The sequence below is a fragment of the Mchenga conophoros genome, linkage group LG8 (genome assembly GCF_057382185.1).
Source record: "Mchenga conophoros isolate Kocher_MC1m ecotype Shallow Benthic linkage group LG8, M_conophoros_male_GT1.1, whole genome shotgun sequence".
Taxonomy (NCBI): Eukaryota; Metazoa; Chordata; class Actinopteri; order Cichliformes; family Cichlidae; genus Mchenga; species Mchenga conophoros.
The window spans coordinates 16,402,224-16,418,185 of NC_140533.1; the positions used below are offsets into that span (position 1 = coordinate 16,402,224).

The 15,962-nt window shown below is 42.0% G+C and overlaps 2 protein-coding genes across 3 annotated transcripts in view; both read right to left on the bottom strand.

The window, feature by feature from the left end:
- The window catches only part of svild (supervillin d), a 57,315-nt gene extending 56,601 nt beyond the window's left edge, over positions 1-714 (bottom strand). The window contains exon 1 of one of the 2 annotated variants that reach the window (XM_085284575.1): positions 562-714. The gene's annotated coding sequence lies outside the window, so the exon portion shown is untranslated. Of the gene's footprint in view, positions 1-322 lie in introns of both variants that reach the window. The other variant, XM_085284576.1, reaches the window with a different exon arrangement.
- A 2,635-nt stretch (positions 715-3,349) lies between these two features.
- LOC146568502 (glycylpeptide N-tetradecanoyltransferase 2-like) lies at positions 3,350-9,026 on the bottom strand. Its single transcript, XM_085283393.1, has 12 exons — positions 8,959-9,026; positions 8,743-8,851; positions 8,389-8,533; positions 6,914-7,032; positions 6,657-6,748; positions 5,959-6,075; positions 5,654-5,824; positions 5,329-5,437; positions 5,045-5,215; positions 4,733-4,900; positions 4,220-4,357; positions 3,350-3,478 (listed from the first exon to the last, which is right to left on the bottom strand). Exons 1-12 carry the CDS (start codon positions 8,973-8,975, stop codon positions 3,455-3,457), a joined length of 1,380 nt encoding a protein of 459 aa, XP_085139519.1. The 5' UTR covers positions 8,976-9,026; the 3' UTR covers positions 3,350-3,454.
- Between the last annotated feature and the right edge of the window lie 6,936 nt (positions 9,027-15,962).

Sequence of the window (15,962 nt, forward strand, 5' to 3'; positions counted from 1 at the left end):
ACATTTTACTCACACTGAGTAAAATACGAAGCTAAATATGAAAAAGGCGATGACAGCCGATTTACAATGAGTGTTTCGACCCAATGCATGCATCATATCCTTGTGCGCAACATTTTTTTTCCATATACAAAAATGCACGACTATCAGAGATGAGCATTTCCTCAAACAGCCATTAAATGCTTCAAATTGTTCACAGGAAGTACACAGTTTGTGCTAATGCCTTCAAACATCCAGCGTGACAGCACCGGAGTTAGTTACGCCATAACAACACGGTCATTACAAAAAAGGGGGGGGAAAATAACCCCCTAACTTGTAAACATACCTGCGACCCACCGTGGAGGTCTCCTTACGCGCCAGCAAACAACCACATACACGTCGAGATATTAGAGACCCTCTGTGATACAGCTGTTCAAACACTCGCTCTGTTTTGGAAAGTTTGGTGGCAGCACTAACGTTAACCTGAGCACGTAGTTCAAGCCGTCAGATAGCGTTTCACCGGCAAGAGCGAGTCCTGCACGACCGACGGCATGAAAGCAAAGTGAGCAATGAGTCAGCACTTGCCTTCTTCAGAAGACAGATAGGCTCTCCATACCACCCTTCACCGAAACTGAGGGGTCAGCACGGCGGAGTCCTGCCTGGTCAGTATGCAGAGAGAGAAAAAGCTGTGATAGCGGCTACTGGAAGCAGGTCGAGTGGCTTCAAACTTAAAATGCTATCTCTTCTCTGATTGGTTGGAACCAAACGGCGGTGCGTTCGCGTCTTTCCAGTAAACGCCCCTTTTCCTAGCTGTAATGTATAAATTATGACTGTGTGTGTGTGTCTGTGTGTGTACAGTAAGAAAATAAAAGTAATTATATACCAAGAAGTTAAATTTAGTAAATGCCAAAAGCTTTACATGACTACATTATGTGTATTCCTTATTGGGGCATTTCTTGTTTGTGCTGCTTGATACACCGCATTGTACCGCACTGATTAAAATAAAAACAATAATTGAGCCAGTGGCAAAGTCTATGATCTGTTAGTGAGGGACTGAAAGCTTTAACACTATTTATCGATCCATAAACTAAAAAATGGGGTGGGGTGGGGGGTATACAAACCCAACACTTTAAAAACACACTCTCCCCTCTTTCTCTTTGCGTGTCACTGTCGCTGCTTCTTATATGTTACAGATTTTGTTACACATGCAACCACATAATGCAAAGCAGGTGAGTTCTATATCTGGCACTCTGGTTGCTCATTAAGCGAAGGCCCGCTTTGATATCTTGCAGCGCACCCTGGTGTTCATTGAAAGGCACTGTAGGTACAGCATTGTGAAATAGTCATGAACCAACCCTTCATTTCTTTATATTTTGCAAGGAAAATGAGAAATAGGTGCAAAAACATGTGCAAATACACATCGTAATACAGCATCTAAGGCAAGAACTTAGTTTGAAAACTCTTAAGAGCTTGAAAATCAGAATTTGGAATGAACACCTTTATTCTAACCACACACTGAACTATCATAGGCAACTTTTCATTTGGATTGAGCACGTAAGACCTTTTGCCCCTGATTTTCAGTGCAGTTATCGTGTAATGTGCCATATCTTAGCTTTTTCTTCCTGTTTCTCTTTCTTAAGACTGGCTTCTTGACAGCCACCCTTCCACTGAGACCATTTCTAATGAGATTTCAGTGAATAGTTGACTGAACAGCTGCAGAGCCAGATGCATCTCTCAGGTCCTGTGTCAGGTCTTTCCTGGATTTTTCCCCTCTTTCTTAAGGAAATGTAGGTTTATAAGGCCTGCAGTTTCTTCCTTTGTCTTCCATTTGTCTGGTTTATGCCAAGTTTACAGCTAACAGCGCTTTGACCTTGTTGGTGCAAAAATTGGCATTTTTCATAGATTCAACTAAAGAACTGGGAACAAATTATGTGTTTTGCAACAGGCTCCTAGTAGCAAAGTGCTTGAAGACACAATTTAAAATAAGGTATTTGCTAAGTTGTTTTGTGCAGACACAACTGTGGTTTGTCCCTTGAGTTAGGTATGTCTTTATGCTTAAATGATTCATAGGTTGGAGTTACGAGGCTTAACAAACAAACAGAAAGCAAGAACAAAAAATCCAGTTTCTTCATTCAAGGCCACCTGAGCAGTAGTTCTCAAGTAAAGGCAGAAAATATTTTAAAAAATGAGGGAATGCTTAAAACCTATGTACAATGAACAGCTTTTACACTGTACTGCATTCAGGAGAGAAAGTAAAACAAAAATTTAATATGTGTAATTTGTCTTTTTTTCATCAAACATAACAAACAGGTTACAAACAGGTTATTCTGAAGCAATACGGTCAGCTCTTGATTTCCAGAATGTCTAAGATGTAGAAAAAAACTAAACTTCCTGCTGTGTGATAGATACAGATTTATAGATTGTGAGAGCATTGTTCACTTTACAGCATTTACCTTTGGCTTCTTTGCTGACTGTTAGCCCTACAGAGAAACCCCCCCAGAAATGCTCATTAATGTTTCACTTTCACACTTCTGGAACAAATCATGCCTAGTTGAGATTTAACTTGAATGGCTTCATTCCTGTCATGGTGTACTTGGAAACTAAAAGGGAATAGCAAGAGCAGATAAGAAGACAGACTGGTTTGTGTACGTGCGTGTGTGTGTACTGTGTTTACATATCTTTGTGGGGACCAAAAATTGGAAATTTACTGTACTTGTCGGGACCAACATCCCTTATGGGGCCAAAGTCCACGTCCCCATGAGTTTGAAAGTATTTTTGAGACTCAAAATGTGGTTTTAGTGTCAGTGTTACAAATAGGTTATGGTTAGGGTAAGGATTAGGGTCAGGCATTCATTTTTTATGGTTAGGGTGTTAGGGTAAGTGGCTAGGGATATCATTATGTTAATTAGATGTCCCCAGAAAGATATGAAAACACAACTGTGTGTGTGTGTGAGTGTGACTCTAATGCCTTTGTCTTCCAATCATGTTTTTGTGCTGGTTGCACTCTAACAAGAGTCATGCCATCACAGGTTATATGAGTTTCCTCCATTAGTCAGAGGCTAATAGACTAATACAGCGACATGCCCTTCTGCGAGTGTGCGCGCGCGCGCGCACACACACACACACACACACACACACACACACACACACACACACACACACACACACACAGGTGTTAGGATGTGCAGGGTCTATCTACTGAACAGCACAAATTCTCCTTTACGTCAAAAACAATTTGTCCCTGTTACTAAAAAACTGGACCCAATGAATAACTGCCATAAAAATCAGAAATGCATCTGGAAATTTAATTCAGCCTTTATTCCTCTTCTTGATTTTTTGAAAACATGTGTTTTGCAGTTTTCCCCCCCGAAACCCCAAATTCCCCTTTGCTGATACTGATGCAGTTTGACGTCCAGTCTCCTGAAAGTCCTTTCACTCGCTTCACCGCTCTGCCACTCTGCCCTCGTCCAGTAGCAGGTCAGTTTGGGAACACAAGGCCAACCTGTGAAGCACACGTCCATTATATGAATTACTGATGAGCAACAGTTATCAAGGACAGGAGACACCTACACTGAACCTTACAGGGTGGACTCGCAAACATTTTTAAGCAGTTTCTGACATTGCCATTTTATTTATTTACTTTTTATACCTGACAAGACAAAACGGGTGAAAAAACGGTAACGCTGTCAACTCATAATGTAGCAACTTGTCAAACACAAAGTATTCACATCCAGAATCATTTATTGTCTATTTTAATCTAAATGGGATTATACTTTATAAAGTAAACATCATGTTATAATAAACCTGTCTTGAAAGTTGATTTGAGGCCATGAACTAATTCAAAAAGTATACAACAAGGTGTTAAATCAAGTGAGACGTAGCATCATTTTCTCGTTGTCCTCACTATAATCTTAGTCGTCTAAAAAATGTGCATTTAAGGCATTTGCAAGCACTGGAATCCATTGGGTCCTGTTAAAAACAATGTATACCCAATGATTAAATAGCATGTGGAACAACTTTGAGCAGCAATAACCTGCAGTAGTGGTTTTCTCCACATCACCGTGGAGGACTTCTGTCCCACTTTTCTTTACAGTTGATGCACTGAACCCACAATCTGACCCAAAGCAAAACTCATCAGTGCTTTGACCCAAGATTAGACAATAAAGTGGTGGACCATTGCATGTAAATGTAAAAAATGACAGTAATGGCTCTTAACTGATTGCAACATTAATGCACTGAATACCTTGTCTGGGCTCATATTAGGACACATCCAGTTGTACAAGTAGTAATGAACACTCTGGTCAATGACACTGAACTTGAGCTTCTCCAGGAAACTCTTGTTGTCCATCACATCGATGGCAGAGAAGACGTCACAACCTTTCTGTTAGCGAGGGGATGAAAAACAATAACGTGACCATTATGTGCACAAAATCAATTATACACAGCTTCATAGCTTACAGCATATGAAGTGGAGTGACACATAATGGCACATAATTCAGTTTTTAGATGATAAATGGTTATATAAAGTGGTCATAGGTGTGAATGGGAGTGTGAATTGTTAGCCCTGCAACACACTAGCAACCTATCTAGGCATTACTCCACCTTTTGCCCTACGACAGCTGGGATAGGCTCCAGCCACCACCCAACCAGAGACCAGAGACTAGGGTAACGAATATGAGGATGTACTTTGGCCTCTGTAAAGGATCCCTGGCTCCCATGCTTTATATGAACTAAGGTTTTACAGTGACACACTCACAGACTTTGCCAGGACCAGGGTGTCCTCCATTAGGTCGACCAGCTTCGTTCTAGTAGAGACAACATAAAGGAGGCGAGCTCCTCTGAGGCTTGTGTGGACCGGGTGATTCAGCACTCTCGAGGAGAAGCTATAGAAACTCACTATATCTGTCAGGGCACCATTATCACCCTGTGTGGGAGGAGAGGAGGAAAATACATTTTTAATGACTACAGCATAATATCATTTTAAATTCCCCCCAAAAAAGAACCCCAGCGAAAAAACTTTTTTTTCTTCTTCGATATAATTTAAAGTAGAGATACAGTGAGGTCAGACCTCGACCACATAGGTGTCGATCACATTCTCCCTCGGCAGCAACAGATGCTCTACATCTTGCAGGGATAAGATGGGGCTGAGGTGAAACTTGCAGAAGTTTGTCTGGAGTAGTGAATGTATCCCCGGGATATCTTCTCTGGTCATAGGGCGCAGACTTTGCACTTTTGTCACCTTGGAAATAATTTGAGCAAAGTGAATGAAAACAGGAGAAATGCTTTCGAGAAGTGCTGCAGTAGCAACATGCAGCAGTAAACTTCTGTCTCTAGATGGCGGCACAGACTAACCTCAGGTAAGCGGTTGAACTTCAGAGCTCTCTGCAGGTTCATGCTCTGTCTCAGTGCTGGGTGGTTGACCTCCATCAGCTTACGAGGATTAAGTGGGCGATGCCAAAGTCTAAAAGGATTTATTTGACAGAGACGTTCCTTCATAAATAAAACACGGAATGTAACCTAAGTGAAGCATACACAAACACCTAAATGTATAATTAGTTATTGTAGATAAAGGCGGACGAGTCTGGCATCCATGGCAACGTGACAAAAACGTGCTGATTTTATTCCCTTTTGCACCGTGCCTTTAAATTGTGACTCAACTACGTGTGGCAGCTACTACCTGCAGGAGCTTATTGGTGTGGGCAGTACTATGCCAGTGGTGTAGACAGCCTGGCAGAGCCCCTGCTGGTTGACCCGTCTGGCGAGCTCTCGGATCAGCACTGGAGTCATTCGCTTGAGGCGGAGCTTCTTATGAACACACAGGAATTTGACCTGTACCACCCGCCTCTCCCTGCAGAAACATTTTGAGTCCCAGCTTTGAGATGTTCACGAGGAAATTGCCACGGTTACGTGCTCTGAATGCGGACATCACTCATCAGACTTCACACAAACACACATCTTTGCATATATTTATGAGCTACTCACATCTCATAAATGCGAACATCTGCAGGAACAGCAGCGATGAAGCCGACTAACTTCTTATTGGCGTCTACTCTCACACCGCAGTGCCAGTGAGCCACCCAGTTAGGAGGCTGTAGAGCCCTTAAGGGAAAACAAATAATGCTGTTTGCAGCACAACACTCATTTCATATAGACATAGTTCACAACACCCTGAAAAAAAAAGAAAGAACTCAGCATGATGTGAATTCAGAGGCTGAATGAATGCAGCAGTTTTTTCAACCTCAGGGCCAAACACTTGTGCCAATTCCTGGAAAGATAGCGCTAATTATTCATTTCAAAGTAAATGTTATTATATTTAGTAGCCCCGAAGGTACTGCTTTATAGAGATCACTGCCAAAAAAAAACCCAAACAAAAAAACCAAAACAGCAGTGACGACATTAAAGCAGAGGCTTGTTAAAGATATGATGTGTTAGGTCAGGTTGGGGAAAAAATGTCCTTTAAAGACATTTAGTGTTTTAATTCGGTGTAATGCAGAGGCTGAAAGCAAAGCACTGTGATTACACAGAGCAGAGTCCAGCTGTGAATCTGTAAAAATCTATGAAGTATGCCTGAGCCGTATGTGTGTGTATGTCTGTGTGTTTCTCTATTAGATAAGAGGTTTTAAAAGGTATTAATGCTAAAAAGTAGACATCAAAAGGCACTACATCTTTTCGGAGCTTACCACTGCAGATATTCCAGAGAGAAGTCAAATCTGGTCGTGTTATCATCTTCTTCCATGTAGTTCTCATTTAGCAGACTGCATAGTTCTCTCAACTGAAATGATGGAAAACCGCTGAATTGGATTCATTTTATTTTAAATAGCATTTGATTTTTCTGAGCCATACACTAAGAAGTTGGTCCTTTACTTCTGAAATGCTAGCAAAAGACTGCCATATATTTTCTGTTATTGCATACAACAACCTACAATAAATAACTTACCACTGGAGGGCTGCTCGGGTCCAGAGTGTCCCAGGAGAAGCCCTGAGGTAGTGAGTAGGGCTCCTTCCGGATACTTGCCTCACCCTCTACTATTGGGCCATGAGTTGTAATGCTGTCACCTGAGGGCAGAGAAATAGACATGACTGCATCGAATGACATTCAGATAACACTATTCTCAGTACAAGTGAATGAAGGAGTGATGTACAAATGCACTTTTTATACTATCTACTATAAACTTACAATATATTCTCAAAAGGTCAACACAAAGTCAGTGTTTCAGGACTTCTTATCATATGTAAAAGCAAAAGGAAGGTCAGCTGAGCATAAAATTTTATATATATATATATATATATATATATATATATATATATATATATATATATATATATATATATATATATATATATACATACACATAATGAGAATGCAGTATCATACAGATGCCAGAAACAGTGGAAGAAAAGAAAAAACACTGTTTTCCAGAAGAGGTCCTGTATCTTGCCGACTAACAATCCACATGTGTAGCTGTGATACGTTTTGCTGTAAAATGTAAGAATGCACCAATACAGTCCAAAACTACTTCTTTCTCTGTATACAGACTTTAGTAAGCAGCCAGTCCAGGCTGTATGTAAAAGATAGACTTAGCCCCCCCCCATATTGGTTAGCAAAACCCCATCATGTAACCTTGCTTATGGCTCCCTCCATCTTTGTTTCAAATCCAGACCTCATGAGTGAAGGGTGGAACTTACTGAAAACCCCAAGGACACTGCACACTAATGCTGTAGTGAGTGTGAGTGAACCGAAAGGAATTAAACCAGTATTACAATCAGATGTTACAACCACTGCACAGTTTACTGTGCTGGGCTAGAAACCATTAGCAAGGCTTCCTTCTGTATAGCCAGTTTCATTTACTTATAGCTCTGTTTTTGACTCAGCTATGGGCCATAATTTGAAAAATCAACATTTCAGTCTATTCAGTAAGGATTGAAACTACAAGTGTGACTGTGAACTCAACAGAAGACAGTCACTATACTTTCATGTACATGGAATTATTGTTTTCCTATTGACTCCTTTGTAACTGGAGTTATTTTTGCAACCACGGGAGTTTCCTGTTGGTGAACAAGACTCTGACTCCACTAAGTCCTTAATTGTATATAGCCAGTTATCTTACAGATTAGCATAGAAACTGGACACAGAAACAAGTAACCTAATCATATTGGGATAGCTAAAGCTCCATAATTACCTTGACTATTAAACCGCCTTTCTTATAATGCCTTGTTTGTCTAGTCTGCTAAAATCAAAGTTTATAAAGATTTTGCTATCTTTGGACACTTGGACAAGCTTGTTTAAATTTTCTATTTGTGCTAAGCTAAGCTAACCCACAGCTGCCAGAATTATAGCTGACAGACGAAAGAAAAAGTTTAGTGTTTTTATTAGTGCTTTCTTAGGTAGACTTTTTCTAAAAGACGGATTACCCAGTTTAGGGACAGGTTGCGTGTCCCAAAAGAAGTAGGTGTGTTTTTTGGCCTGCTGCAGGGTCTTTGGCAGACCTGGCTCCAAGGAGAAGAGGTGAAGGGCTCTCTGGATCTCCTGCTGCTTGTTCTCTGGCAAAGCATCCAGCTAGTACAGAACAGGACATTGAAAGGACAGGTCATTGTGCAAATATCCCACCTAAGAAAGTAAAAGTTTGACCGTCAAAAAGAAAGAAAAATCAGCTACAGCTAGAATACAAATGCACTGAAAACGAAATGTTTCCAGCAGCCAAATATTCATAGTCCACAAACAAAACATATTGAATATCACAGTCAACCATGCACAAAAAAACAAACCATGGCGAATGGGTCTCTTGGCCCCTGTGGTCTCCAGGCATCGTCCCCCTTTTTCTTCTTTTTGCTCTTCTTAAAGCTACTATTCTTGTCATCTGGCAGCTTCTCATCACTGAAAGACATTTTTAATGCCCTAAAGTTCCCGTATATTCCTCTGTACTCAATACTGAAACTTTAGATGTTCAGTTAATGGAAAACAGAATTTATTGCTGTACTTACTACTTTGACTCAGCCATTGTAAGCAAGTGTGACTCCCTTAAGCTGAGGGTGACTGGTGGTGTTTTGTGGTTTTTTCATCTCTTATCTCTGCAAGCAGTGAGGGGAGGAGGGCGGACGCCTCAGTTACCCAACCCAGCTCCCACCCAGTGGATAGATAACCGAGAACAATACGGACAATTACGTATGACTTCTCACGGTCTTCATATGTCAGACTGCTGCTAAATAGAGTCCTCTGGTAGATTAAAGCTTACAGCAGCTTGATCCAGGTAGAGGTTTTAATTGGTTGGGGCTGTCTAATTGCAGAGTTCCCATACAGGCGCCCTTTTAAAATTCAGCACTTTTCCAGAACTTTATATCTCCTGTGGACTTGACAATCTTTGTGCTTTTTCAGCACAATGTAAGAAAACACGGCTAATTTGACCATATAATCTCACTGAGGATTTTTCTGCACACAAGCAAATGATAGCGATTGAATTCAAATATTACCAAAATATTAAAGTAACATCAGTTTACAGTTTAACGTACTAGGGAGTAATAAGAGCTCAGTGTGGCTGAAATACATTCACTTGCCAATTAATTAGGTACACCTGTTGGACTGCTTGTAACTCAAATGTCTATCAGCCAATCAAATGGATGCAACTTAGTGCATCTAGGCCTGCAAGCATGATCTCAATGACCTGTTGAAGTCTAAACTGAGCACCAGCATGGGGAAGAAAGGTCGTTGACGTGAATAACTAGTGAGCGGCAGTTCTTTTGTTGATGCCGGAGGTCCAGACCAGACTCCTTTGCGCTGATAGGAGGGCAGCAGTTACTCAAATAACCACTTGTTACAACCAAGGTCTGCAGAAGATTGTCTTTGAATGCACAGCATATCCAACCTTGATGCAGATGAGCTGCAGCAGCAAAAGAGCAGATGTCTTGTTTATCAGAATAAAAAATGTCCTTAAATGAAAGGAAGTGTTGTGGTAAGGAATGTTATTGTTGTTGTTACTGAGTTTTCACCTTATAAGAAAAAGTGCCTTGAGGCATCTGTTGTTGTGATTTGGCGCTCTGTAAATAAAACTGAATTCAATGAAACTGAATAAAAACCAAATCCCGGCATAGGAACAGTTTCTGGGATGAATAAGCAAACTTTTATATAATCATCCATGCAGCCTATTGATCCGGGCTGACAGAACAATTTCCAATAATAATAATATCACAATATCTACAGATTTATTTTAATTAATAAGTAATTTTTTTAAGGCTATCGTCAGATTCATCTAGAACTCTGTGTTTTTCCGTAGCCAACACAAGACTTCACAGGTATATTTATAATATTATCCTACTATGTGTATTATTGACACATCATTGATATTTAATTTAGAAATACCACAATGTTCATCAACACACACATCAAGAGATCTGTGCTCTGCATATAAGATCAGCAGAGAACAAAATATTAAGGTACCGATTGTTCTAATGCAGGAAAGACGGAGAGCTATTCCTTTTTTCTTTGAAGAGAAGGGAAGTCTTAATTGTTTTGTAAGAGAGCAGAAAAAGGGGTTTGTAACTTCAAAAAAGATTAATCTAATATGTCATTCTTACACTTGAGTTTTTTAAATAAATAAAAGATCAAATAGTTACATAAAATTATGGCTTTTGTTCATGTCATAGTGCATGAACAATGCAGTCCATCAGCAGCTGCAGACTTCTCAAAGAGCTGTTATACTCTTTATTATGCAGCTCTGTATGTGAAAACACAGAGTGGCTGGAATAACATTTTGCTATGCCTGGAAAGTATTAATAATTTGGGGACAACTTGCTTTTTTATTGAATAAAATACAAAGCTCAGAACTTCTCCCCCGCTACAGTAATTTTGGCAAAATCCCTTAAGGGGAATAACAATTTGTTGACTGTAAAATGTGTTATGACACAAATATTTGTGCTCTCTGGTCTTAAGTTTAGGCGTTTTCTTTTTGTTTCATAAGCGCTGATCTCCAGTTAGATTGAAACTAATCAGCTGCTTTTGGCCATGCTTTCTCCCTGCTGCCACTTTTGCTAATAATAATGATAATTCTGACATCTCTTGCATTGTGCATGACAAATATTCTCTTCCGTTATACCCCAGGGGAGGTTTATTGCGGTCCCTGAGGAGTCTGTTGCATACTTTCTTGGATTCGTCTCCGGAGTACTGAGCTCAATTCATCTGCATACCGATTTGTGCTATAAATGGTCCACTCCGCTTTGATCCGAGTGTTTTTTAACCAAAATATACATGTAAAATAGATGCAGCCTGCATCTTTTATTTATTTTATTTTTTTAAATGTGCACCCTGGAGCTATTTTTGTCTATACTTCTTGGTTCTGCTGTGTTATTATCCTGCCACTCAAAGCTAAATGCCAACAGAAGGATGCTCGTAACACCTGTCATCTTTCAGGGTGAGGCAGTGGAGTTACCTCAGACAAAACTTCTGATGTGACAACAAAGAGACAGCGGGCAAGAGTGGGCACTGGAGCGTGCTCATCTTGAGTTTCAGGTGCTTTAACATAATGTAACAATTACAAATTACTCAAGGCCACTGCACTGCAGCTGCAAAACATGGTAGAGACAGCCGGTGGTAACTGGTGGCACAGCTAGCTCAGCTGCGCAACCTGAAGGCGCCAGTGGAACGGGAGGAAGACGAGCTGATGACATTTCCAACTGCTAGCCACACAATGAATTTCTAGTGAGCTGAAACAGCTTTTTAATAAATTTTATATTCATGTTCATCTTCATACTAGCATACTTTTTTCTAGTTCAATCCCATTTCTCTTATAAAGCTGAAGTTTCCCCCAGAAGACATTAAAATTTAATCTTCTAACGGAGTCGTAGTCCTATCTGAAGGAGTCTGAAGGGGTACACCCACACGTGGAAAACAATTTACCAGTTATGACAAGAATAGGTAAAGCTCGATGAACTAATAAATTGAATGTGTCTGTGATGATTTCTGTCATAAACTGACATCAGATGCATTTGCCGGTACATTTGCCAGTACAGTTTCTTGCTCAAGATGATAGTGTTCAAAATCAGCATGTGCCTGGTGACCATCGAGTGCTATTATGAAGCCAGCATGAAAAGGATAAGATTTGCAGTTAGATAAAACTGGAATCTTCAGCCCCACACCATCATATTCATGAAAGGGAATATTAGGAAACAACTGATGAGGAGGCCAAGCTCCTGTGAGGCAGACCTGTTACAGTCTGTGGTGTTTCTTTATCTGTTTCATTTTCTGTGTTTTTACTGCGTCTGGTAAGACAACAGCAAAATAAATCTCTTCATTGTCACTGATTGCGATTGATCTAATTAAATTTTGCCCATGTTTGTTTGGGGTTTTTATGTTTGGTATGATGAAAGTACAGAGTAACATTTTTTGTTTTGGCAGTTTGGCTGAAAAGTAAGACAGGCCAAGTTTCCCAGTTTAGGCTACATACACCTCATTTATCCTGCGGTCCTTGCAGTAAGGTGGTCAGTGCCAGCTGTAGCTGTAACTCTTGACCTAAATGGTGGACATAAATGGAGTCATAAATCTGCGGAAGGAGTCATATCAAGCTTAGCTAACTTGCAGAAAACGGCCTTGGAGCAATTCTGACAAACTGACATGTGACTCTGGAAGGGGAACCAATGCTCTGCTCACACGTGTACTGCAGGGAGGTGCTGTTGAATCCCGAGAATGAAGGTTTAAGTACTTTGAGAATCCACTGGTGTGCCTTCTTAATGGAAGCACATTCTGGGGACAAAGGAGACGACAACGTCAGTGGTCGGTGAGGTTGCGGGCTCCTGGGTTGGACGAGATCTGTTTGAGGATCTGCTGTGGGGCTGTTGTGGTTGAGATATTAGAATCAGAATCAGAATCAGAATGGGGTTTATTGCCAAATGTTGAGCAGGTTTACAACATTAGGAAATTGCTGCGGTGCTTCAGTGCAAACATAGTGTCATAAATAGCACTTAAATAGACATGGAAAAAAATAAAAGTAGGGATAAGAATTAAAAGTGCTACGTGGAAAGATATGTGCATGAGATATACATGAGATATATACATGAGAATAAGAATTAAGAGTGCTACGTTGAAAGATATATACATGAGTGCAGGTGGTGATCAGTGCCAAACATGGAATGATGCAGTGACACAGCGTAGGGTCATGTGTTAGTGGTGGGAACAGTCATATGGTTATTGTTCATGTGTCCAACAGCAGAGGGGAAGAAACTGTTCTTATGGCGAGAGGTTCTGGTGCGAATGGACCGGAGCCTCCTGCCTGAGGGGAGCAGGTCAAACAGACTGTGTCCAGGGTGAGAAGGGTCAGCTGAGATCCGAGCTGCACGCCGCAATGTCCTGGAGGTGTACAGGTCCTGCAAAGATGGGAGTCTGCAGCCAATCACCTTCTCAGCAGAGCGCACAACACGCTGCAGTCTCTGTTTGTCCCTGATAGTGGCTCCAGCGTACCACACGGTGATGGAGGAGGTGAGGATGGACTCGATGATTGCAGTGTAGAACTGCATCATCGTCCGTGTTGGCAGGTTGAATTTCTTCAGCTGCCTCAGGAAGTACATCCTCTGCTGGGCTTTCTTGATGACGGAGGTGATGGTGGGCTCCCACTTCAGGTCCTGGGTGATGGTGGTACCCAGGAAGCGGAATGAGTCCACAGAGGTGATGGGGGTGTCAGTCAGGATGATGGGGGGGGAGTGGGGCTGTGTGCTTCCTGAAGTCCACAATAATCTCCACTGTCTTCTGGGCATTCAGCACCAGGTTGTTGTGGCTGCACCAGGACACCAGACGTTCAACCTCCCTCCTGTAGGCAGACTCGTCCCCGTCCGAGATGAGTCCAATAACGGTGGTGTCATCTGCAAACTTGATTAGCTTGACAGACTGGTGGGTGGAGGTGCAGCAGTTGGTGTACAGGGAGAAGAGCAGAGGAGAAAGAACACAGCCCTGAGGGGAGCCGGTGCTGATGGTCCGGGAGTCCGAGACATTCTTTCCCAGCCTCACATGCTGCTTCCTGTCCGTCAGGAAGTCAGTGATCCACCGGCAGATGGGATCAGGCACATTCATCTGGGAAAGCTTGCCTCGGAGATGGTCTGGAAGGATGGTGTTGAAGGCAGAGCTGAAGTCCACAAACAGGATCCTGGCGTAGGTTCCTGGGGAGTCCAGATGCTGCAGGATGAAGTGTAGGGCCATGTTGATGGCGTCGTCTACAGACCTGTTGGCTCTATATGCAAACTGCAGGGGGTCCAGGAGGGGGGCCGTGAGGGTCCTGAGATGGGAGAGAACTAGGCGCTCAAAAGACTTCATGACCACAGATGTCAGAGCCACGGGTCTGTAGTCATTTAGTCCAGTGATCCTAGGTTTCTTGGGGACAGGGATTATGGTGGAGGACTTGAAGCAGGCAGGCACATGACATGCCTGCAGTGAGGAGTTGAAAATGCCAGAAAACACTGGGACCAGCTCGTTTGCACAGTGTCTGAGGGTGGCAGGAGACACACCGTCTGGGCCGGGAGCTTTCCGAGCATTCAGGTTCTTAAACTGCTTCCTCACATCTGCTTCATGAATATGAAGAGTTGTGGTGGGAGGAGGTGGTGTGGTGTGAAATCCTCTTTTGTGTGGGGTGAGGAGGGGGGTGTTGTAGCGAGGAGGTCTGGAGGTTAAGCTATTGAAGAGGAGAGCGAGTCTGTTAGTTGAGCCTCGGATACTCAGAGTTTTCCATCCTGGTGATGGAACAGCATACCAGCTCTTTATCCTCTCAAGGATATCTGAGTTTGCCCAGGCAGTCTACATGTGTTTAGTGGACCAGGAGAAGAGCTGCTCGTTTGTCAGATCTGTTGCTGGTGGGTGTTGGACTCTGCCAGCGCTGTCATTTGTCACCAATTCTGTGAATAATTTTTATGAAAAGAATTTCTATCTGCTGCGAAGTGGTGAAAGGAACCAATTGAGGTGGGTTGGCCATCTGCATACGATAACTCCTTGACACCTCCTAGGTAATAAAATTGTGTATACCCTAATGGGGGGAGACCCAGGACATTGTTGAAAGATTATGTCTATTGATTGGCTTGGAATACCTTGGTGTTTCCACAAAGGAGCAGAAGAGGAACTGATGGTCCAGCAGGAGTAGCATATTCTCAGTCTGCTGGTCATCTGGAATTAGCCCGTCTAAATGCAGAGAGCTCTGTTGTCAGATAGAGACAGTATACAAAGTTGGTGTTACAACCGATCAGTGGGTAGTCTTGTTGTTGTTGGTCTGTCACCCAGCAGAATTATAACATTCAAAGAGCTGAATTGAAACAGAGCATTAATAACAATGAAGACTGATCACTGCAGCCACTGTCAGTGCTTTTCAAATTGTATTTTCTGATCTTTGAATTTTTTTTCTCTGTGAACTTGACAACCAATCAGAATTCTGCAGATAGACAGTCAGGATTTTGAAAGACTCCACAGGAGTGTGTCTGCAGCAGGTGCACATTTGCAGAACCATAAATTACACTTAAAAAGATGGCCAGGTGAAAGGGAGGTCTGATATCGCTGCTTAGACTGTTGCCCCCATGACCCGAACACAGACGAGCAGCAGAAAACAGGTGGAATTCTCCAGACATAGAATGGCAGACCTGGTCAAACATGACTGGGAAGGCATTCTGTTTCTAGTATTAAGTATCAAATTTTACAGAATGACTCCATGTTTCTAGTTTTGCAATTAATTCCTGCATCACAATCCCAGAGATAAAAATCAAAAGCTTTATATTTACACTCTCTAGATGGCGCAAAAACACCTGCAGCCCATTACAACTGATAATAAACACAATGCAAGAGCAGGAAGGTTTTGCTTTCTACTCGGGGGATACGAAGATAACCTGCCAAAGGGGTATGTTTGCCGTGTGTGTGTGTCTCTGAGTTTGACATTGTAGGTGTTGGTACCTGCTGTACACACACACACACACACACACACACACACACACACACACACACACACACACACACACACACACACACACACACA